The 25,710-nt window shown below is 36.1% G+C and overlaps 1 protein-coding gene across 6 annotated transcripts in view; it reads left to right on the top strand.

The window, feature by feature from the left end:
• The window catches only part of RALYL (RALY RNA binding protein like), a 401,158-nt gene that overhangs the window by 256,129 nt on the left and 119,319 nt on the right, over positions 1 to 25,710 (top strand). The window contains exon 1 of one of the 6 annotated variants that reach the window (XM_005445414.4): positions 23,123 to 23,255. The exons of the other annotated variants lie outside the window; for them this stretch is intronic. Within the exon in view, the coding sequence (XP_005445471.1) occupies positions 23,219 to 23,255 (37 nt within the window). The 5' untranslated portion in view covers positions 23,123 to 23,218. Of the gene's footprint in view, positions 1 to 23,122; positions 23,256 to 25,710 lie in introns of those variants that run through there. 6 annotated transcript variants of the gene reach the window in all.

The following is a 25,710-nucleotide window of genomic DNA, read 5'->3' as shown; positions in this document are numbered from 1 at the left end:
GTTCTGGAGCACTTCTCTGTGATGGGGTGAATTCCATAACAAACTCCAGTCATGGCATGTGTGAGGTCTTAATTGTTAATTATTTACACAGCTGGGAGAAGAAAAAAAGTACTTTTTTTTTTTTCCTTTTCTTCCAATTGGAGTCCTTTTATGCACTCCTGACCACCTCTCCAGTCATTGGTTATTCGGAATCCTCTTTCTTTACTATCTCTTCCCCCATTTCTCTGGGTGTGACAAGTTTGCTGAGGCAGTGACATGCAGTAGCTATACTAGGACTCCTTTGCATTCTTTCCTCAAGTTCTTTAACAGTGATATGTAAAATGTATGTAGGATATCTCCTAGGAAGAACAGATGACTCATTTCCATCAGCTCAGCAGAATTTATAACTTTGACATTGTCTGCACGTGTATTCCCCTGACTCCATCCTTCAAAACAAGATGAAACAAGCAGGCCTTTCTCTTTGTTCTGAAGTTTTACCTCTTTCAGAGGAGCCGAGACTTCACAGGACATTTCATTGGGAAGCACCTAAGCATCATAATTCAACTGCCAAAACCACCAAGAATAAACTAGATAATTTGTGATGCCGCAGAAATGAAATGTCATAGCTTTTTTTTTGTTGTTTATATGGTTACTTTTGTTGAGGCAGAGCAATTCATTTACAGAGCATGGAACAGATGGAAACACAAAGATCTCCTTTTGAGATTCATTTCAACAGTCCTTCTTCTTGACTGTCCTACAGCCGAATCTCTTCCAGTCATGCAGTTTTACTCTCCTGCCAGCCACAAACATAATTATTTTCTATAGAAGGTTGCAGTTCTGTGTGTTTGGTCCACCTTTGTGCACTGCCATACAAACCGTTACTTGCTATAGCAGGCAGTCACCCTGCAACATTGCAGCGTTGCAGCACAGGACAGCACAGAGCATTTGGGAGATCAAAATACAGAAGAACCCTGAAGTGTACATATACATGTACAAAAATAAAAAAATAGTTAAGGTTGCTATGATGAAATGTGTGAATGAGACATGAACTACTCTTTATTCATTCTGGCAATTGTATTTTAGATTGCTTCACTGTATATTATCCGACGGACTTCTCAACTGATCAAAAGTCTTAACAAGTGGTAAATAATTTTGTTACATATGTTTAATAGGAATAAACACATATGGTAATTTCTAGTCAATCTGAATTCAGCTTTTACTTCCCCTGTGCTCAAGCAACTGCACACTGTGTAATATTCAGGAAAAGTTTCTAACCTTTTATAAAACACATTTCTTTTAAAAGACTTTCTCTCTTGGCAGCAAACAAAACTCTTCCTAGCCTAAATGACAGATATAATGACTCTAAACAACTGAAAGTTATTCATGTGGTAGCATAATTTTCAGTTACTGAAACTGGTCTTTGAATAAAAGTTTCTTAAAAACTGTTGAGACTAGAGGAAATACAGAGTTTTGCTTAACTTTTTGACAAGAAGAATTGTGTATAGATATGTAATTGAAAGGCACCCTCAAGCTAGGCTGTGTTTGTATTTGGACCATAGTTGAGGCAAGCTTCACAGCTTGCTTGTAATTCCATGGTAATCCTAATTATCCAAATCAACTTGATGGAATGGATCAGGACTCATTAGATTTTTTTCAGATGAAAACTTGAGAACCTAAGCTTGCCTATGATTAGAATCTTGTTACAACACATGCCTCGAACTGAGATCCATACTTCTGGCATAGAGTGTTGTAAATTCTTTAGTTTCCATGATAAACCAGGCACTGAGCTGTTCCCTAGGGACAGAATAAATTAAATTCAGTACATGACTGATGCTCATTAGAGGCCCTGGGGCTCCAGTGAGGTAAGGCAGAGGAGGGGTCCACACTGTCCAAGAGTCATACCCAGTTCTTTTCCACTCCATCTACCCACCCCTGCTCCAGGCATGCAGAAGTAGCCTGGCAGAACTTGCTAACTTCTTGTTCAGTACTTCCCATGATGAAATTGTTTGTAACCAAGACCACAGGGACATTGCTGGTAGAGACTGTCTGTACCCTTCAGGCTGCTTTTTGTATGAGCCATCAATGGTTAAAAATGGGTATTAACCAAATATGTTTCTGTTCATATTTCTTTGTATGGTTGTTAGTATTTTAATTTTTTTCTTTAGAATGAAGCTTCACAGCTTTTAGATGAATTCTTCAGACAGTTCACTAGTGGGATCCCAGCTGGAACAGGTTTTGAATCTCAAATATTGCTGCCTAGGTTCAGAGTACCTAATTCTTAATATTCATGCAAAGTAGTTAATTGCGAGGATAGACATCAAATTAAATTATCAATTCAAATATAACCCATATCATCCTTACATGTGACTTGCTTCACTGTAATGATAGTTGCCTTTGATTGCAAATAAATAGCCTCTACTTCAGTTTCAACACTCTTATACTAATTTTGTAATAAAGGTTATATCAATCATGCAAATTTCCTAGAAATAAGTCTCTTGTCTTGCCCTATGTACCATTACCTCTAGGTAGGGTAGAATGGATCTTATTGTCATTAAGAAGTATTTGAACATTTTACCAGGAATGTGTCTTTTCTTTTGTTAACAATGTAGAAGTTCTATATCATTAACAAATATCCAGTTTTCATTTTTTTCTAATTCACCTGAGCAGAATTCAAATACAGCATGCCATCTGCAGGCTTTTATGTCCTAATTTTAGCTGCAGTACTATGATAGATATTAAAGCAATAGTAGAAAAAGAAAAAAACTTTTCCAACACCATTTGAGCCATACCGCAGAAATGTTTCTTTTTCTCATTCAACAGAATTCCCTCAGACTTTTTTCTCTTCTTCAAATAGATAACAGTGAAAAGGTAAAAAAATATCTTTTTGAGACAGAAGCTTCGATACAATTAATGGGCATAATGCCCTTTTTATGAATAACAAAAGTATTCATAACTCAGTGTTCACCTTCAAGATTCAGAGTCAAATGCACTGCCAGATCACCAGAGGTTTAAATCTTTGGCTACACTTAATAGTTATTAAACTGAACCAGGGAGGTTCAGTTTAATCAGGTCAGGCTCAGCACCTCAACCATCTACAGACCAAGTTGTTAGAAAGGTCCCTGAGGTGACTGTGGTTTGAGCCAACTATCACTTACCTGGCAACACCAAGGCATGTTTTGGGAAGCAGCTTAAGCCAAGGGCCGTTTTACTAGGTACCCTGGCGGCAGCCACCTTGTCTTGGAATAAGAGTGTTTAATTGTATAGACATGGGCTATTTCCTAATAGTTAGCCTTTGGTGGAAGAGAAAAATCCTAGCTGGGTTTCATTTTCAGGTGTCCTTTTATGGGTGGTTATGGGGTTTTCAATATCCAAAAATGATCAAGCACATACCACTGCCAGTAAGCATCGTTAGTCCAAGGGTTTAGATGACAGCTTGGCATTTCAAGAACACAAAAGAACGGCATATTTTTTTTTGGAAGATTTTTCTTCCTTAACAGAGCAGTGACAGTAACTGCATGTGATGGTACGCAAAACACTCCACTGAATTTATTGCAGGATTTGGAGGAAAATACACAAGTTCATAACAGTGGAGATAACATGAAGGCCAAGCAAAAGAAGAACTAACTTTTCCTCCACACTACACCAGTCAGTCGAGTGTTTCTATAAGACAAATGAATCTGAATTAATGTCTTTTGTATTGGGGAGAATAAGGCTGGTTGCCTGCATAAACTAGAAAAACAATTTTGAGTGTGGACTGGTTTAGCTGCCACAAATCACCAGAGCATATATATGACCTTATTTTCTGTCCACCATGACAAGTGAAAAGGCAGGCAAAGGAGGTCCTTCATCAAATGAATTTCTCTCCCTGGGGACCTCCTTTCAGGCAGGGAGGTGGCCACTACAGTTTGTCTACACCTTGCAAGAAACAACTGGCAGCAAAACCTGCTGCCTTTATTTTCTGTGTTCATTGTAAGAGTTTTAACTCAAACATTTCACATGTTTAGGGTCTCAGGCAATATGAAAAACTGTTACTCTGCTAATCCATAACAGCCTTAAGAGGTTTCTGCAGCTCACCTAAGTCTAAATTTTTGATGACAGCTTGTGAATTTAATGATAGAACTGCTAAGCAAATGTCAGCTATTTGCCAAAATATTCCTTGCATCTCCAGTGGTTAAGAGAGTTTGTCAGCTGAGTGCAAAAAAATGTACAGCCCACCCTGTTCCATTCTTTCTTGCTCTGAGCCATTTCTCTTCTTGCTCTTTCTGCACCACTGATAGAAGCGTATTTGTAACCCGTTTCGGTTTTGTTTGATAGCATAATAACTGCGATTGGCCACAAGATGGCAAGGTTTCTTCACTTTTCTGTGATGAGAAGCCTATTTTAGGAAAAGGGGAAGGGATGTGAGGTGGAAATAGGGTAGAAGGAGGAAATGCACAAAAGGACTCTGATTCCCTTTGTTACTTCTGGATTTCCAGGCTTGTGAGTAAGCAAAGAAATACGTTGGGTTTATTATATGATGACATTTATTTTCCTGACAAAAAATTATGAATATATATGGAAAAAAAAAGAGTACATGTTTGTTGCTATTAACAGATGTTAAACTTTCATGGAAATTCTATCAGTTGTCAGAATAGAAATGCTAAGCCAATAATAACAGCCTCTTTGGAGCTACATGTATGTAGGATCCTGCCCAAAATATATTGTGTTTCAACAACCAGAGTTCCTTTGATTTGCATAGAAACAGGTAATCTCTTGATTGCAAAACTGGTGAGAGAAGGATGGAGGCTTTGTTGCTCTGGGATTTTGCAAAAAACTTCATTTTTTAATTGTTCTTACTTTAGAATGTGTGTGTGGGAGAGTGGCAACTCCTCTATCCTTCTTTTTTTCCTGTCAAATATTTATTTTTCATTAATATTAAAGTATATAATTTCTGAATCTAGTATGTTGTTTTCTACAAAAGAAAATCATTAATAATGCCATTATTAAATTAAACCACTTTTTAAATTATTTTGAGAGCCTTTCATGATGAGAATATTGAGAAACACTTGAATCATTTCCAAAATGTATTTTTCTATGAGATTTTTTGTTTGACCAGCATCTGACCCAATGTTTCCCAAATTCTGTGTAGGTAGTACTCACCAAAGATTTCATCTTAAATTTTCTCTTGCTATGTTGCAGTTACAGGGGCGTTACTCTTACACTTCACTCAAATTTAATTCTTAATTTTTTAAAAAAATATTCTCTCATATGTTGTATGCTACCTATTGATTAGCCATTTTTCTTCCCAAAAATCCATAGCCATAGCAAGGTATACTGGGGTTCTGTTCACTACTCAAGCCTACAAGCAAACTGCTCTACTACCACCAGAGGCCAGGTGGGTTTATTCACTGCCTCCCCCTTCACAGGTTCAGATCCGCACTCACTACTGCGTGCTCTAAACACTGCATTAACATAGGTGTTTATTGATCTCATTCATTCATTTAGATTTTTTTTCAGCCCAAGTAACTCAGTGCACAGTACTATAATGTAGGAGGAACATTTATCAAAAGTTCTGTGTCATAGCAATAAAAAGCCTGGGAGATGATAGCAGCATAGCAGAAAAAGTAAAAATCTTGAAAATGTTAAAAATACCTTGTAGCAGGAAAATAACTATCCTCTTTTTCTTCTACACAGCTCTTGCAGCATGTTCCAAGTATCTATTGTGTCATGGTTCTGTGTGGCTAATGTACATTAGAAAGTGTTAAGTTACAAACTGACTTTTAGAATGGATGCTACAAAAAAAAAAAAAAAAAAAAAAAAAAAAAGCCTGAGTTTCAGATACAGTGTCGGTAAAAGCAGAACTAAAGAATATTTAAACTTTCCTGGCTTATTAAGATAAGTGTACCCAATTTCTTCAGCATTTTAAAGAAAAATTTTAGTAAACAAGCTCTCATCAAGGAGATACTTAATTTGAACTCCCTGATAAATAGCGTGATGCAAAGCTCGTTGTAGCTTATTCAAAAACTCTTGCTTACTTCAGTGGGATGTGCACCTGGAGCTTAGTACATAAAGCTGTTCTGTTTTCCAGGCTTTTAATTTAATAATGTGTTTGCCTATTGCTAGTAACTCTGTATCCTTGAGAAAGAACTCTTGCTCAAATGAGGCATTTTTTTCTGGTCTACTATGATTATTCAACAAATCACCTGCTGTAAGTAAGATTAGTTGAAATCAAACTAATCAGGTCTGATCTCAGTCATTCACGTACAGTTTCCATTGAAATCAATGTGTGAGATGGGGGGACAGAGGAGCGTAAATGTTTTAAAGATGGAGTCTAAAATCTGGTCTTCAGCCCTGACTGATCTGTTTTTCTGACTCCTTGGGAGGTAACTCCTATACTGGTCTCTCTCTTTTTGACTATTTCAACTTGCGACCATTTTTTAACTTTCCCCACCTGTGCCATAGTTCCTTTCACAAAAATGCCTGGAACACCCCATTGAACAGACATTCCTTGGGCGTTTCTTGCTCATAACCAGGTAACTGCAGGTCAAGAACTTAGTGTCTTGAGATGCAGAAATGCTCCTTAAAGGCAGCAAGGATTTCACTTTGTAGTACAAACACGCTTTAAAAGACCTGCACTTCTCAACAACTGTCTTTGCCTTTTCCATTTATTTCCTGACAGACATTATCTTCCATTTCAGGGAAGGGTATTTGTCAGTGTAGTTGCTGTGATATTTCAGTTTCATTCAAATTTTTCTGGGGACATGCTTACATTTCCAGTTCAAAATGTAACTCAGTTGCCTATTGATCTCATAATCATGAGAATATTGAACTTTTACAACTCCCCAAATATTTTTTGTCCCCCAAAGCAGGGAGTACACTGGGATACCAGTATAGCTTTCTTCAATGATTATCATGGGAGTTACCATTATCACCAGAATTAATGTTTCCTACATGGCATGCTAAATCTCTCATATAAACTGTAAATCTGAGCAAATTTAAGTATCTCCCACAGCTATTACTGGTTCAAAGCTGTCTGAAATTCTCTACTGCAATAATCAATTAATTTTTCTTTAAATTTAACAGTTTCTATCGTAAGTTCTTATTTTACTAGGACTTTTTTCAACTAAGACTTCTAAAGAAAAAAAAAGGCATGCACAAAGTATTAGTAATGGGAATTCTGCCTGTACTCTGTTTGAGATGGGAAGAAGAAGAAGATGTCTCTATTTCTTGGGATTTTTTTTTTCCTAATTGCTTAGAAATGTGGCTTCACCAGATCTGCATAAAAATTCTGGTTAGCTGCCTCAGAGTTTGAACAAGGAAAAGATCTTTGTTGGTTTTGTCCTAATGCTTGCCGGGCAACTGCTCTCTGCATTTCTTTATTCCAAGTACGTGTTATCCAGTTTTTTCATAGTGGAAAATGCAATGTTTGCATTTTATTCCTTCCCACTTTGAGGCACCACCTTAAGATGATAGACTTACTCAGGTGTAGTGTCATAAAAGCCAAGATCTTCCTCGGGTGTAAAGCGTTTTCAGACAGGCAAGTACCTCAACTCAAAACCAGTAGATCAGAGACAACCGTAATGTCAGATTACAACCCCACGGCATAATTTGTGCATGGGCATACTAATTAAAATTCAAGCAACCTGGTCATACTGAATCCACAGCTGGCTACTATAGAGAATTACTTTTTCCCTATTATAAATTAAGTGCCTACTTTATTTTATAATATAATTCCAAGATTTTCATACAGCAGGTTGTGTGGGGTTTTTCTCATTTGAATGTACTTAGAAGGATCAGAATCCTCTAAACATCTTCATTTGTAATGTTTGATGGTGATACAAACAAGTGGCTCTACTGAAAAACCCCAAATGCCCGCAAATAACAACACAGAATTTTAAAAAGCAAGTGGAATTAATGATAGTTGTAATTCCAGCAAGAAATTTCTGATTACAACTTCCACAGGCACAAAGCCCAGCAGAACTCGCTTCTGGAGGAACTTTTTGCTTTGGGAGTTGCAATGGAAGCTCATGTCAGCAGATGGCACTAGAGACACAGCTGTGAGGCCATCGTCCTCAGAGCAAGTCTGGAGACTTTTCAGTTTAGAGATTTTATTCTTTTCTAGTTTTTCCTTAGAGCAAAGTATCATAGCTGAAGGTCACCGCCTCTGCCTTGTATTGTAAACTCTTGTGATGCTGGGTCTGTCCCACCACTCGTGTAAATGTCACAGATGCAGTTTCATGATCTCTTTTCCATTGGTGAAATTCAGGCAGGTTGCAAAAGCAAACTTTGTTTTGTCACATTTTGGTGTGTTGAAGTGTGCTATTTTGGAAATGAAGTTATTTCCTTTAAAAAAAAAAAAAGAAAAAAAAGAAGGCATTTGATTAGGAGGAAGGCAGGGAAATCAGGAAGAAATACTGCTGGGGAGACCGGCTATTATTTAACCAAGCCTCCCAAGTGTTAGAGGAAGAGTTTTAGAGCATCTGGGTGGGGAATCTGCATAATCAGCTGAAAGCTGGGTTGATTTTCTTGGAGATACTTGGCTGAGAAACTGAGTGTTATTTTTTTTGAGCACCCTCAAGCTCAGGTCTTAGCCTGCACTTCATGTAATGTCTGGGTCTTCTCAGCCATTTGAGTCTCTCACAGAAACTGAGAGTTTCTTGTACCTTCAGGGGCTCAGAGAGGATAAGCAAAAGAACCTAAAATATGGGAAGACACCCCAAGGAAGGCACAACCTTTATTTGAGTAGCTATGCAGGCAGCAGTGAATTAAAAGGGACTGAAACAGGCTTTCTCAAAACAGCACTCCCCATTGATCTGAACTGCTGAAGACAAAATGCCTTGGGTCAGACTGTTTTGGCAAAATTTAACTAAAAATTTGATAACATAAATAGATGTTCTGCCTCATTCCATCTTTTCAGAATGTTACCAGTGTTCCTCCACTTCTCACTGCTCATCATGTTCAACAGTTTCCCCTTGCACTCACACAGTTTCTCTGATTCTCCAGAGCATGTCACCATATGGAATGGAATATCCCTTTGGTCAGTTGGGGTCAACTGGCCCACTGCATCTCCTCCCAACTTGTTATGCACCCCCAGCCTACTTGCTTCTGGGGTGGGGGGAGAAGCTGAAAAGGCCTTGACTCTGTGTGAGCACCACTCAGCAATAATAAAAACAGCCCTGTACTATCAACACTGTTTTCAGCACACATCCAAAACATCACCCCATACACACAATTTTGAAATTGTCTTGTGAAATAAGTGAAATCTAGTCACTGAACAGGTATGCATGAATATGAATGACAGTTCAGTGATAAAACTGGGGGAAAAATAAGCTCACTCACTGACCTGAAGTGGTCCCATCTACTTCACCCATTCTGGCAAATCAGTGTAACGAATAGACATGACAGCTTAATGTAAAGAAGCACAGAATTTTTTTAGGGGTAGGGTTAAAAAGCAGCCTCAACTTGCAGAAGAATGAACACAACATATAATCTCTAGGAAGAGGTGGCCAATTATCATGCAAAACAATTGGCTGCAGAGCACTGAAAGTTGAAAATGTCTCCATCATTTTGTACAACAGGCCATGAGCCACGTCTTAAAAAACACATCACAAGTCAAGTCCAAACAAAATAGCCAATGGTCAATTGCATATAATTTGGTGGGAAATCACCTTTCACCTTTTCTTTCTGGCTGATTTGCCTTACATTCTTATTAGCATGTTCAGAGTACAGATGCCTTGTATTCCAGATTTTGAGGCTCACTGGAGTGTAATTAATCGCTAACCTCGGTAGGAAATTATGAGTACCTTGGTAATAAGTCTCTATAATGGTCTGCAATCCGTCAATGTAAAAACCTTAAAATTTAAGGAAAGAACATTATCGTCTTGGTCATGACTGGGTTTTGATTTACAGTATCGTAAATTTGCAATTCATGTCTCCATTTCAAATACATTCCAATTTTTCATATAAATGGTGAATCACCTTTTGAATCTTACATCCACTTGAATAAAGGAATTTGTTCATTCATTGCCATTGATCACTTTATAATAAAAGCTTAGATGGGCCTATTCCACCTATATTCTATTAGTTTTTTTGTGTAAATTATCATACAGATCACTTACACAAAGGATAGGATGGTCCAAATTTAGCACAGGTTACCTCTATCTGTCTTCCAGTTTTTTACAGATTCGGTCCAACTGACATGTAGAATCAAGTTTGAAAGGGTGCTTGGAGCTTGGAAGAAATGTAATATTTTATATAGCATCTGATTCCGACACTTGTCTGATACAAGTAGCACTACATATAAAAATAAAGATAATTCTTAGTTAATAAAGTATAAATTTATTTAAATTATTTAACATTTACAGGGAGAGATTGAATACTTTGCAGGAGGTTGGTATTTTTTTTTGTTTTGTTTTTCATGATGCTTTTGTAGACAAATTTATATATTTGTTTTAAATTACTATGTTTTTTAATTGGATTATTATGAAATGCTGAGACTTCTAAAGAGGTGAGATTAAAATGCACTGACATTTTTGTATAGGTGGCATGGAGCAATTTCAATGTATGATATGTTCTGATGATAACGTTTCACTAGGTGTGATTTCTTTTAAAATGTTGAAAACCTTTGTTTAATTATCTTTAAGTTTGCAAAACAAGAAAACAACTCTGCATTATGAAAGGAACTTTAAAATCTGCATTTATCATGATGATAATTTAATTCTACTTTCTTTTGCAGTCTTTTATTTTGCTTAACATGTGATGTTCCATAGTTCCTAATATCTCAAGACAGATCCTAGACCGTGGTTTAAGGGTACATCACTTTATAGGTGCAATTAATAAAGGAACTCTTTATTTATTATTTTCTTTATATAATAAATAAAATTATATAATATTTTATTTATTATATAAATAAAAGCGTCTTCATTTAAATTTAGACACCTATTTTCCACTAAAGGGCTGGACATTAGTGTATTATAGTGCAGTCATCCTTGGAAACATTGATTCCACTGAAAATTTCAAGACTACTTCCAATAAGATGCTTTTACCAAAGAGAAAACACTGGGCAGTGAAATGGCATGATTAGTCATATGTTTAGCTAGAGATACCATTTACAGATCAAATTTATCCCTCTATTTGAAAGATTAGGCTATTAAGTTCATTGAATTGGAAAATTAAGAATTGTGAGCCAAATGTTCAGTTAATTTAAATTAAACTAATTTTGATGATTTTCCTGGATTTATGCTGCATAACGTAGAGCCTCCCACATCATGAAACTCAGTCAGCCATGAATGTAGGCAACTAAGTCATATAACATCTAATTTACAACAGCTGGAAATTTGACTGTTTTCTTAATCTTGAACTCATTGATAAAAAATGCTGCATTCTTGAACCTCATTATATGTTTTCTATATGATAGCGTATAAAAAACATAATCCTATTTCCCCTTCCCAGAAGTCAGGTGTTTTAAAGGTTATTAATTTGATGATATTCAGAAGCAATACCTCTATTAATATTTGAAAAATATTTTCACTAATATTTATTAGTCTGAATGAGGGCTGCCTAATAGACTTGTGTCTCATCATGCCCTTTAAACATGTTAATCTCTTCAAAAATAATCATCACATGTTCTGCTGCTGTCAGAACAGTGTGGAGATTGTGGCATTGTTCTGCAGAGGGGGATGTAATTGTGAAAAAAAAATTATCAAAAATCCACTTGATAGGACTATATTTCTACACTGGACCTTTCTATCCAGTGTATTGATGTCAAACACCTCGCCCACCCCTTTTATCACATCTGCCATATTTTGACTGCAGTTCAAAATATTCAGCTGCAGAATGTTCAGAAAGACATGAAACTCTCAAATATTTCACTGTATTTTGGTTTTCTGGTCCACAATACAGCTTGAAGAAAGTGTAATATTTTCTACAATAAGTTTTATATCAGTTAAGCCCACCTCAGTTTTTCATGTTGATTTATTTTTGCATTTACTGGAAGTCACTGAAAATGTCATACATAGTTTTGATTGTGTGTGGTTTAGATTAAAGTTGGATCAACTTCATTTCATCATATGTTTGACATGATCTTGCATTTCTTCTGCTTTGCCTTTTTCAAGCACCCAGGAATGTTTGCCAGATAAAATCACTGTGCTCAGTCCCTGAGAAAATCTGGCAGTGTAAATGCTTTTTCATTTAGTCATAGCATCATAGAATCGTTTACGTTGGAGAAGACCTTTGAGATCAAGTCCAACCACAAACCTAACACTGCTAAGTCCATCACTCAGATGGAGCCCTTAAAACCACAGTGAGTGTTAAGCAAAAGATGACCGAGACTAAGCTCAATGCCAATCAGAAAAACAAGACAAAATCTTCTCATGCTCTTCTTATCTAGCATTTGATTCCAAGTTCAGGAGGACCTTTATTTTCCAAACTTCATTTTCTTAAATAGCTGTGTCATAAGTACTGTATCCCTCCAGAATAAACAATGTTCTGAGCTCACCACTTCGTTTTGCGAGTGGAATAGTGCATGTTTTGGATTTATAAGATAGCAAAATTGCATGGTTTTCATTTGGCATAAAGTAAATTGAATCTGGACTGGCTTGGGTCTACATTCCAAAAAACAATGTGTAGGTGGCCTTAAATGAGAAATTTTGACTCAGTGTAAAATGTGGATCATTCATAGTGGTTTTTTTATTGTGTGTAAAAAAAAATTATTGATTAAGGTTTTGTCTTATTTTAATTAGTGTCCCACAAAGTTTAATGTTCCTGTCATACTTCAGAGCAAAGTTTCTTCTTTTAGGGTATTCTAATTATAATTTTCCTTTCTGTAAATCATTATTCTGAGGGAGGAAAGAAGACATTTTCAAGAGGACTTGTAACTTTTCTTATCTTCACCTTCTAGAAGTCAATGTAGTCGATACTTTCATGACCAATTTAGTGCAAGTTTTGAAGCTACCTTACCCTTTTAGTAGTGGCCAGGGAGAGTTTCATGTTCAGTGCAACATAGTTAAACTGGTTCCTATGAATATTAGTTTCAAAATAATTTGCTACACCTTTTATATTCTAAGACATGAGCAGAAATTTCAGTCTAGAGATAAATGGTGAGTAGGAGTAACTGCCTTTCTTAAATCCTTCTCTTTCTTTTTTTTACTGCAGCATCAGAGGGTTTTTCTTCTGTAAAGCCAAATTTCATTAAAAAATACAAGCACATTTTGAGTGGTGTAGCTGAATCAAAAACAGAAGTTTTCAATAATGGAGGTTATTTTGGTACAGATTTTTCAAAAAACATTTTGGATATCCCTATGATTTTGGTATCTTGTCTGAACAGACTACTTCAAGAAGATGCTATTTCCATGCTATCTGAACAGGGTTTACCTTTCCGAAATGCCACAGAACAGGGAATACAAAACTTGGCACCTAAATTCTCCAATGCCTATGATTTTATACTGAAGTTTAATAAAGCATCTTGAATACATTTTCACATAGTCTGTTACAGTATTTACCTTGATGAGAAAACATTTTTCCTGCCAAGTCCACAAGGGGATAAAAATGTTCTTTATCTCCTCTACTGTACAGACATCTCTCTTCAGTTTGTTTTCAGGTCATTGAGAACACAATTCTGTTTTCTGGGTTTCAGTATCCCGTTGAAAAGAGTTGCTATGTGCATTTTTAGCAGTTAATTCACAGTATGATCTGATACTTAGTAGTAAAACCTCAAGGTCAGAAGTACTAGTCTTTTCAAGTCCCTCTTCCTTCTGGTTTTGAAACATTCCTGAAAAGAGAATGTGTTTGATTTGGAAGTACTTTATCATGCAAAAGCATTTTCTGATGCCTTTTGTTACTTACAAGGATTCTTTTATTTCTTTAAAATATTGGGTTTCTAGCTATTTAGCCACATTTTTGATATGCAAAATGTGTGTCATGTATTTGATATCCTTTCCTCAAATAGGTAACCAACATATTTAAAGCTTTTCAGTGAAAAAATTAGAGCTTTGGGTGTTAAATGTTACATAGTACCATTGTGTTATAATACCAATCTGGATTAAAAACTTTCTTGAGCTTAAAATACAACTGAATAATTCAGTTTGCTATAATCATAGAGAAAATATCCTGTTTCTCTAAAGGGCTGACTCAGAAATTGTCTTTGAATCAGTTGTAATGTTTACAGAAGCTCTCATACAGATAGCATATTCTAAAAACTGAACCTATGAATTCATTTGACCCAAAATGTACATAATACCACCATAGGCATGCAGCCTCATTTAGACTAGGGAAAATGATCTTCCTCCCCAGATATCTACCAATCTAAGATATTAAATCAGGTGCATTAATAATTTTAATGTAATAACTTCTTGTTAGCACTTTCCCTACCCTACCACCCCACACAGCACATGCACATGCACACAGCCCCCCCCCCCCCCAAAAAAAAAATCCCCCAAAAGTAGGAGCAGTTGTGAAGTTGGAGTCACGCTAGTATTTTGAACAGTGAGTAGAGCACTGTAATTCAAAGGATGTTGTTGTCTGTGTGCCATTGGTGTTACATCCTTTAGCAGGGTCTGGTGGTGAGTTGATATAATGCAGCTTTTTCCATCACTCCAAAAATCAATCTTCTTCTTCCACTTTTTGTCTCTGTTAAAGGCCTTATTCTCCTTCTCAAGCCAGTCATTACACTGATTGATTATGACTAAAATTGTCTCGAGCCCTGCACACTAAGAAAGATCCCATGTAATGAGAAAAGAAAGTGGAACATTTTCAGCTTTCTCTTGATTGTTAGAAAAGCTTTAGTCTGAAATGAAAGGCTGAAGCAGCAGCTGTTCATTGGCTGTACCATAAAACATCATCAGTTTGCATTGCTGTGAGTCTTAGACATTTTAAGTGCCCCATTTGTTCACAAGAGGTTCTTTCTCAAACTCTCCCTGTTCTGTTTTGTAAACAAAGTGTGACAATGTTCACTAGAGTGAAAAACTGAAAATGCATTTCGAACCTGTCGTAAAGCTGTTTCAATAAACATATAAAAACTTTAAAATAGGATCTTATAGTACAGTGGTGATGGTAGCAAATGGTTTCTTCAAACGGCTGTGTTTGAAAACCTGTTTGAGGTGCTCAGGTACTTCTGAGCCCTTAAGCGGAATCAAGATACATGAATCCGAGGTATATTTGCAGTGTTCTTGGGTTATGCAAGAACAGATTCTATTCTGAAGGTTTGTAACATTAAATTTAGCATGCTGAAGTGTCTCATCAGTGTGATAATTAAAACACATGTGAAAAGGAAAACAGGGAAGCACTGAATTGCATGTCACTAATCAAATTGAAATGGATATCACCTGTTTGCAGAATATGATGCAATTGGTGTATTTCCCATTAAAAAAACCTCTGTGCTGAAGTGGAATGATCTTTTTACTTAGGCAGAATCAAGATAGATTGATCAAAAAAGTAATCTTAAATCTTTCATGAAAACTTACCAATATTCAGCACTTTGTTTCTCTAGAAATAGTATGTATGAACATTTTTTTTATTAAATCCACCATTGAGCACATACTACACTATCAAAAGCCTAAATTCCTTATTTTTCTTTTAAATCATCAGAGCAGCTTTTGCTCCACATCTGATATTTGTCCACTCTTTTATATTTGCAGTATCCTATAAGATCTACCAGCTCTGAGGTGATGGAACCAGTGCCTGCCATAGGCATCACAACTTATTTCAGATTTAACAACACAGAAGAAAAGATTTCTATTACTTAATGACTTTCTAACAGTTTTCCACTAGGATTAAAACTTTACCAACTGGATAAAAACTATTACACTTTGAAATGTTAATTCTGGACACATTAAGATTGTTTCAATGACCTAGGCTAATGAAATTCTTAATGTGTTACTAACTAGCTCAGACAAAAATTGTTACCGTAATTCTGATAGCCACTTTGCTACAATTTTGTATTGAATGAATATATTTCCAAGTCCAGGATTATGTTTGTGCTATATTTAGGAAAATCTGTGAACTGTAACTTTAGTATGTTGTGCAAAACACTGAAGATCATGATCATTGAAAGGATTACTGTAAGGTGAAATAGAGGGAAGCTTTTCTAGTAATATGACTCGTACATTGCATTCTTAAGAATTAGTTTAATGATCAGAAAAATGTAGACCACCTTTGTATACATAATTTGTGTTCTGAATTATATTAATGTAAATCCTGAAGAAAAGATGTTTTTGAGTGGAATCTTGGTTTATATTTGGAAAAAAAATTGGGACACAAATCCTCTAAGTCCTTTTAATGTAAGGGAAGTGTATTTTAGTCCCATAATTCGAGAAGTTTGAAGCAGAATGCTTCTTAAGACTGTCTCCATTGTTAAACAGGTGTTTAGAAATAGCATGAAAGCAACTGAGAAGTATTGTTGCTGCGTGGTGACAACCTCACCTCAGATGAAAGAAAAGATGATGAAAAGTCCCAGCCAAACCAGCAACCAAAGCATGTAGCAGAACAAATGGAAACCTGTCAGGGCTAGATAAAACCTGGCTGAAATCAAATTAAAGATGAGATGAAAACAAGCCAGGACTTAGCAAAATCAAAACAAACCCAAACATCAAAATTGCTCAAAACTAAAAGGAAACTAGCCAAGAACAAACTTGTCAAGAACTGAGATGGATTAGGAAAGAAACTGATCTAAGAGGAGGAACAAATTTGGATCTTACAGAGTGTGTAAAGCAAATGAAATGGCATTCATCTGAGATTGATTTACCATTTTTCCACTTGCCAAAGCAGAAGAGAAGATGTGCTTTTCCGCTGTAGAATCTATCATATAGAATACTTAACTCTAAGCCTGAAGTTCAACTGGATTTTGAGACATTTCAGAGAGGAATATCTTATTATACCTGATTTAAAATAATAGCTAAATCTTCCTCAGATGGAGGAACAGAAAGCTTTATGTTATTGCTACCAGTCTGAAGGGACCAGTACTTTGTGCAGTACTTTTATTGAAAGAAAGGAAGAGCTATCAGACATTCAGAACTGCATTATTCGCTTTTGGAACTGGGAACAAAATAGAACTGGCCAAGTTTCACTCAAGGGTTATATAAGACAGTGTGAATAATGAGGAGAGAGGTAAAGCTGGGAAAGTATCAAACCTCTCTAGAGCCCCTGAAAGTCTTTGGGACTGGGGAGAAAGCTGCGGAGGGCTCTTTGTGTAAAAGCATCATTCTGAATTGCAAAGTGGAAAGTTCAGTCCTCCAGCATACCCAAGTATCGTAGCTCCTCTGAATCTTGTGGAAGTTACCCAAATGATTTTTTGAACACGGTGCAACTCTGAAGAGTATTCATAATGTGTATCTCTATGTGCCTGAGTTAGTAGACCAGTATCTGTGTCTGGGAAGATTCTTAGCAGGGTTCAACCACAGGTGATCTCATTCATTCATAGCTGGAGAAGCCCCTCCAGTGTCAAGAGGAGAGATTGATCTTCCAGCATTCCCTAAAAGCATGTTCAGGACATTATAGGCTTCACACTTGTTGCTGTCGAGCCTCCCCACGTCGTGCTGGTCTCCTCCTGTCTGAAACGCTCCATTAGTATTAGGTAGGCTGAAAGACTAACGTAGTCCTGAATCTTGGCTAGTGCTAAATCTTATGATGATTGATACTTTATCCGGGCGTATAGGATCACAAGTAAGGCTTGGAAGAAACTGCAAGATGTCATCTTATCCATCTCCTAGGCAGGCTCCTCTGAGATACATAACCTGTTCCAAAATCCTTTAGCACTCCTTAGGCAATGTATAGCTACCCTCACCAATAACAAAATCAGTTTCCAAACAACCAATTTAAATTTCTGTTGCTACAGCGTATGTCGTGACTGTTCTAACTTCAAGACAGAAAATGGCTTATTCATGAACCCTCCCCTGTTCTTTTTGTGTGTTGCCAACCTTTAATGTATTTAAGAACCGTTATGAAGTACCTTTGCTTAGCTGGGTTGGTTTCCCCCCCTCCCCCCTAATCTTTTGTAATTCTTTAAAATTCTTATCTTTAGAATAGATACAGATTTTTACTTTCAGACATGGAGTTGTTGACCAACCTTACATTTGTAGGAAGTGACACCAAACTTTGGAAATTTTTAGTCACAGAAAAATATCTGAATGCTTTTCTAATGCTCTTGTTGAAGGAATGAGAACACTCTGTGAACAGGGCAAGGGACTGGAGGAAGAGCCATTATGGGCTCCTACCTGAGAACGAACGTGGCAGGCTTTGTGATCATATTGCTAAATGGCAATAGTGACGTCTGATAAAAAGAGCTCAGTCTAATGAGGGAAGCTTGACAGCAAATTCCTTAAAGATTAAAGATACATGGTAGTATAACAATGAGACTATATATTCTAGTGAAGAAGCTTCATTGAATAAGAGAAAATTGCCTGTGGTGAAAGTAAGACCAGTACCCTGGGGGCTTTCTCCTTCTAGCTAAAGAAGAATCTTTTGTGCTCAAGTGCCATTAACGTCTGATAGTGCTGAAGAAGAGTAAAGGAGGTCAGCAGAAATGTGGAAGATAATAGAGACAAGGAACAGCCAAATACTTTTCTAAATATCAAGTAGCTCCAGAAAAAATAATTTCTTCTGATGTTATTTTCTAAACTAGTAGATTATGGGAATGGTGTGAATGTAACAAATTCCATTCTGATGCAGCTTTTGAAGAATACTTGAGGTTTTCATGAAATCTTGCAAACTGTATTCTGGATGTGAACACTCGGGCAGAGTAAAAACTGGCTGAAGTAAAGGAAGACTGTTAAAACATTTTGACAGGCTTTCTGGCTTTAGTACAAGCACGTACTGCTGATTTAAAAGTGTTATGCTACATTATTTCTCTTATTCACACAATTTTTTAATCCACACAATCAGCTGTGGATTGTGTACTAACAAATGGTGGCCTTTTTGAGGATATTTAAAAATTCTCAGTCATACACCTTATCATTTTCTCTTTCCAGATAATCCCTACTGCAATCAATCACAGGTCTCTGACAGGCAGGACTTTTTCCTGTTTCCTGTCTGGATTTCAGTGGATCTCTGTAGGGGTTCTCCTCCACACGTATCCATCAACTCTTGCAAGGGTCAAGGTCTGAGAGTTCAGGTTGGGACCACTTTGAAACAATCACCTTAAGTATAAAAAAGCTAGAGGATAATGATAGTTATCAGAGAGGCTAGAATATAAAGTCTTTGGGCTGCACTCAGTTGCCTAAATATTTGCCTAGAGGCATTTAAGATGGCTTTGGCTTCAGCAGAGTGCTCCACAAGGTTGAGGGTTCCCACAGGTCCTGTGCCGTATTTTCTGGCACTGTGTGGATGGCTCAGATGCCATAAATCATCAAAGTAATGCTAGACATGAATGTTTAGGCAGCTGAGTTAAGCCCTTTACAGGTAACCCTTTAATAAAAGTTTCCTTCTTTGGCACTCTGATCGGTCTTTATTTCGGGTCTGCTTCAGGAATGCTAACCACCTTTGTTTTCTCTCCAAAAGCATTTATGGAACTCCTTGATTCTAACTTCTAGTTGTAAGTATGAGAAGTACAGATTTTGCTGTTTCTTATTCTGCTTGCCACAGCCTGTTCCAGTGTTGTACCGGTGTTAGTCAGGGGTATGGTTTTGCCAATATTTTAAATTCTGCCCTCATTACATCATAAAAAGATGATGTTGTCATAAACCTGCTGAAACAGCTAAATGGCATTTCTTAGTAAAGTGAATTTTACTTATCTAAATTACACCATGTTAAAAAGCATTATTGTTAGATAATTGTCCAAATTTTTATCAATAAATGGTGCATACATCAAGTGCATAATTATAATACATCAAAATTGTATAAGGAGTATTTATTACTCAGAAAAGGTTAAATGTTGATCCTTACACATACCATTTATTTCAAGAAAAAAATAATTCATATTCATAGATGTAATATTTTCTCTAGATGACATCATAAAATAACCATAGTGGAAGCTTTAAAAGGATATTATCTAAATTGACTGGGTGCATTGAATTAAACACTGAAAGACAGAACATACGTTAAGCCTCCTCCACCTTCCTTTTCTGTCTAAAGTCTGCTCATTAAAAATAAATTTGAGGATACAGCCCAGGCAAAGTGTTTATTGATGAGTAATATGTGACATTCTAGTCAGGAGTTATTTGTATTTGTAAAGTATCTGTATTTTTTTCTTATCCTCTGCTTAGGAAATAGTCTAAGAAATTTATTTCAAACAAAAATTTCTTATTGGGACCTGTAGGGTAGGAGGAGAGAAAGCTGAGAGGCGGTATCAGATATGCAGATGTGGACGTTATTAATTTTTTTGCCACTAGCAAGAATGAACTGATAAAATTCATTAAACAGACTGTTTTAAGACTATTTTAAACTTTTGTAATCATTTAAGAAGATGCATCCTTGTAGAAAAGTAATAAGCTTAATATGACTAGGTGATTTTTGTTGCTGAGAGGTTCCAATCATTTCTTCCCACCTCACTAAGCTTGTTGCACTTAACCAGCCATATGCAAGATTCTGACTTTTTTAAGGCTGCAATAGTGTGAAAGTGAATTTTAAAGTCTCCTAACAGAGACCAGTAACACAGAGGAACAGGAGGCTTCTGTGCCCACTCAAATCTAGCCAGCACATTCAAGTACTTTTTTTGTGATATTTTTTGATGAACAGACCTAGAATGATTCACCAAACACAGTGTATTTACATTATATTTAGCAAATGCATTTCACTGTACTGAAGAAATAATCAGAGTTGCAATTAACAAAAAGAAAAAGCAATAAAGACTGTGTTTTCAGGGATCATTTAAAATAAATTAATTCCTATCCCATGAAATTTCCATTTAGTTTATATTTTTATATTATGCCATTACTGACACATTTGCATACAAATACACAGTTGTAATAGAATAATTCACAAAAGAACAATGGAAAAATATACCTGTTGTTGTATGTGCTATGAAAAATAACATATGGAGAGATGGTAATATATGTCCAGGTTAAGCACATGAAAAAGATTAGCCATTGATGATCAAGAAAACAAATTATTTCTATAGTTAAGGTCTAATGTGGGTTGAGGAAAAAGACTAAGGACATCTTACTAAACCAAGAAAATAAGGAAAATTTGAACCGAATAATATGGACAAGAGTCTTCAATTCAGGTAGAAGTAGAAAAAGAGCAAGAAAAGGAAACAAATACTGCTACATAAAGCAGCAGATCTAAAGGGAGACCACAGGTCTCTCTGAGTCAGATCACAGACCTGATTCAGCTGGAAATTAACTCAGAGGAAAAAACAAAGCAGGAAAACTGCACAAATATCCTCAGCGCATACAAACTACTGCAAAAATACTGACCTAAATGGATATTAAATGCACAATGTTAATGTGGCATGCAGGTTCTTCCTATATGGTGCAGACATTTTGTCTGCTGCTATGTTTAGCAATCACTTAGCCAATTTTTTTTCCTCCTGTCACTGTTCATGTGCTTTGCAATTTCCCACCTTTCTGCTGACCTCCACAACAGAGATGGCGTTACTTCAACTGTGGCATTTGGAGATGACTGGAGTTGAAATACTAAATACATCTAAAAAATGCATCCGTTACTTCCACTTTTTTTTTTCAGGCTACACATTATTGTCAGCTATGCTGATACAAAGCCAAAGCAAATGAAAAGACATGTGGTCAGATTTTGACAAAGGGAGGAGAAGTACAGGAATAAAGTCAATATAAAGTAAAGTTTTCACTTCAGTAGCTAGAGGTGTGCCAATGTGAGGATATACGAATACTGAACAATTGAAAGGAAAATTAAATAATGCACAAGACTAAAAAATGGTTATACTGGAGATATAAAAAGAAAAAATCTGAGAGAAAAAAAAAATGGAAAAAGTATAATTTTATGGTAGGTAGCTTAAAATAGACATTCCTTTTAATTTTAGGGTTTTTTCATGAATAAAATACCTGTAGGTTTATGTTTTTAGATGGATGCTGCAAATTCTCCCTGTCTTTGAAAAGGAGTTTTTTACTTTCTGAAACATGAATGATCCATAGGCACCAGATGTTAATTTTTTTTACGTAAGCCAAAAACATTAGCTTTAGATTTTTTTGAGTAGTTTAAAAAGCTGCTGTCAATCTATGCATTTTAAATAGCAATACAACTATTATTATTATTTTCAAGACATTTGAGTCAGCAATTATTTTTACATTACCCCATCCTCTATCTCTATTCCTTTGACACTTCTGTATTTGTGATATCTTTGATCAAGATCTTAAAACACGAAGAGCACTTCCAGACATGGATTTCTTAAAACATTAAGAAATCCATTCACGTAATTTTATTGACGGCAGATTTATTGCTGAATGAACTGAAATTTCCACCTCTTTCGAGCTGCATAGCTGCCATTGTCATCTTCTTTCTTGAATGTCGTCATAACTCTTATCTCCTCCACACGGCAAGAATTTTTTCCCCTTTCCTCTGTTCCCTTTAGGAAGATGTCTGGGTTCTTTGAAACGGCGACATACATGTATGTGAAAAATCATACAGTGCTGCCACTTTTTCCCCATGACCTTGTGATTCAACAGACTAGCAGGCAATGAAGTACTTATAAAAATGAGCAATCAGCAGAATGTTGCTTAAATAACTTTCCTCAAATTAAATCATTGGAAGGTAATGCAGGAGTAAACATAGGCATGGAAAAAAATTTGCATTTTATATGTTATTTCCTGCATAACCTATTCATGAGCTCAGACCTGCAGTCAGGTTTTCATTGATCAACATGCACTGATTTTTCAAAAATAGTATTTTTGCTTGAAAATTTAGCCCAAAATATTTTAACGTCCTCATATGCATAATTCTAAGACCTGACAATGAAAAGTTAGTTTTTGTTAGTTTATGAGGTCATTTATGCAGTTTTGGTTATATCAGGGCTTTTTCAAGGAATCTTGATGTCAGGCTATTGAATAGCACATTATCCCATATTGTCTGATTATGTGATTCTATATACTTTCTGGATTTTATTAGCTAGTATAAAACACATTTGAAAAAGAGGAAAATAAATATATTTTGTCTCTGGGCTTTGTAACAGAGAAAATAGTTAGAGCCAGTAGAATCTACCCTGGATTTTAGGAGAATGGTATTACCCTGCCTTTCTCTGAGAGATTGCTGGTTACCTTCTGTCAGTGAGCAACTGTCTCACTGCAAAGCAGAAGCACGATCTCATCTCTTTTGTCCGTGTCCAAGGCAATTACTTCTTAGAAAGTGGAATTTCTTCAGAATGACTATGTACAAGAGCAAACGCAGAAACCAAAGATGTAAGTAAATTGTAAAGTTTTTTTCATGTTCTTACAGAGGAGGGAAAATAAATCTCCAGTTTCATTGAAAACCATGCTTTCCTTTACCCTGCTCTGGTTAAATAATACCAGGAAAGCAGGAACAGTATTCCCTGCAATTATCCCACTCTATCTGTATGTTAAGTGCATAAAAGAGCTTTAAAACAAAAAATTATCTCACTTGTTACTATGGAAACCCTCAATAGGTAATTGCTTTATAATATCAACAAAGAAATAGAGATCAAATATAAGTTTAGTTCAGAACAGCATCCTTTATTCAGGACTTAATGAACAGCTTGCTGTAGCCTTTGACTTGACAGGGTTGACATGCTTTCACTCGGTGGACTTTTTACATGGTTTGCTTTAGGGGAGGCAGTGATACCAGGTCAGTTATTTTATTTTTCTTCACCACAACTTTCAGAACAATTAACTAGATTGCTTAAACCACAGAAACAGAAGCCGGGGGTGGGGGGGGGAGGGAAGCATGCATGCATCTTTGTTCTGTATTTAAGACACCCCAGCCCTGAAAATTCACTGGCTTTAAATGCATGAGTTTCCAGTCAAGCACCTGTTTGAGTTTTTACATTGCTATGGCATCAGGCAGGGGTATTTCAGTATCAACGTTGTCTCCTCCAGAACATTATGGAAGGGTAACTGAGGCAAGTAAAAATGAAATGCTGTGGGTCAGGTCATGAAGTATGTGTTACTGTAAGGGAATAGAGCAAGAGGTCAAGTTACAAATGGAGAGTATATCTGAGGCTGAGAAAAAAAGACACATCTCTAAGGAAAATGCCATGTAGGGACTGTGTGCTTTCAGGCAGAGAGCAGGAGGGGAGGAATAGCAATTCAAAAGAAGGTAAAGTTTGGACTTTGGACAGAAGCATTGTTATGGTTCAGAGTTGAAGGGATATATACAGCTATATCACTGACCTCAGTTTCTGGTCCTTAGAGCTTAATCTGCACAGGTCTCCTTCACGTTTCTCACCCCAAACAAATGGATGTGCTACATGTAGAAAGTTTGCAGGACAGATCTCTGCTGAAATCTCTGCAACTGAAATCAATCATCTGCTTCACATTCAATAAAATATATCATCTTGGGTTTTTGGTTTTTTTTCCCCTGTAGCAGCAGTGGAAGAACATTATTTATATACAGGCAGATTATAATTAATCTAGTTCATTTAACATACTGATTACTTTCACTGTTATGTAAACTGGGAGCTCATTCTATAGCCAGCTGCATTCTTGCATTCTCTCCTGTTCAAGCCTGGTTATGGTGTACAATGAGAAAATTTGGGACTGGGTAGCTGAGTTGTTAATTTTTTGTTGTAGAGATCTAGTCATTCATGAAAACTGCACAAGATACTTTTAAGAATGCTTTTAAGAAGAGAACTTGCCTTCTTCCTCTTTCCCTTCCACCCCTCCTGACCCCAAGGAAAATCTGTGATTTGTGATTTGCAAAGAGAAAAAATAAAGTAAAATAAAAGGAAAAGAAAAGAAAAAAAAAAAGAATTAAACATAACTAGAATCAAATTTGTAATTATAAGGGTGTCTGTTGCAATTTTGTTGTTTTTAAAACTGTCTGTAATTTTAAGATCCCAATCAATAAAACTGTCTTCACTATATTAGATACCAATACTGTGTACAGGGATGCTTCATTAATACCTCTTAGCTAATTAACAAGTGCAAAAGTCTTAACAGACAAACAAAACAATTTGAGTAATTTTGATACTGCTCCTATTCATATCACTCAATGGCCTTTTGAAGGATAGATTTAATCTAAGCAATTGCTATTCTGAAATATAAGGCTTAAGAACTATAAGGGATAATGTAAGGGTAAGAGCTGTGTTAGTACACAAGTACTACATTTCCTGTCCACTGCATTTAACACGTTCTCTTTCAAACTTGAAGGTGTTTTTGGTGGCCCTTAATAAATAATAAAAACAAATATTAACATATAATTTCCAATGTATGTAGAGTAAACTTCAGGTTTTAAAACTCCTCACTACCTCTCAATAAAATACTTGAACTTCTGGCATAAAATGAAAGTGAGCTTTGTAGCTTTTTCTTATTCATTGAAGTTCTGCTTCTGGATTTGGTACACTCTGAACAGTGTTACAAGCGTTGCTTTCCTAACCCATTTTTTTCTTTAATATTTGAAGAAGGGTATACAAACATTTTGTACTTAATGTAAAAGTACATCAGGTTAGAAAGGAGCATCAAAAAAATAGAGACACAATGAGCTTTTTCAAACATAAAATATAAGGAATTTGTATTTGCAAATTCTGTCCTGGTTACAAATCTGTTGTTAGAGGAGCAGATGCAAAAAAAAAAAAATGGGTCTGCTTACCTATCTGTATGAATGGGATAAAGGTTCTATCTATTTTTATTTTTTTCCAATCTGTAGCATCGTACATAAGTCTTCTAAGTTAAAAAATAA

The sequence above is a fragment of the Falco cherrug genome, chromosome 3 (genome assembly GCF_023634085.1).
Source record: "Falco cherrug isolate bFalChe1 chromosome 3, bFalChe1.pri, whole genome shotgun sequence".
NCBI lineage: Eukaryota > Metazoa > Chordata > Aves > Falconiformes > Falconidae > Falco > Falco cherrug.
This window is presented reverse-complemented; position numbering and strand designations above follow the sequence as displayed.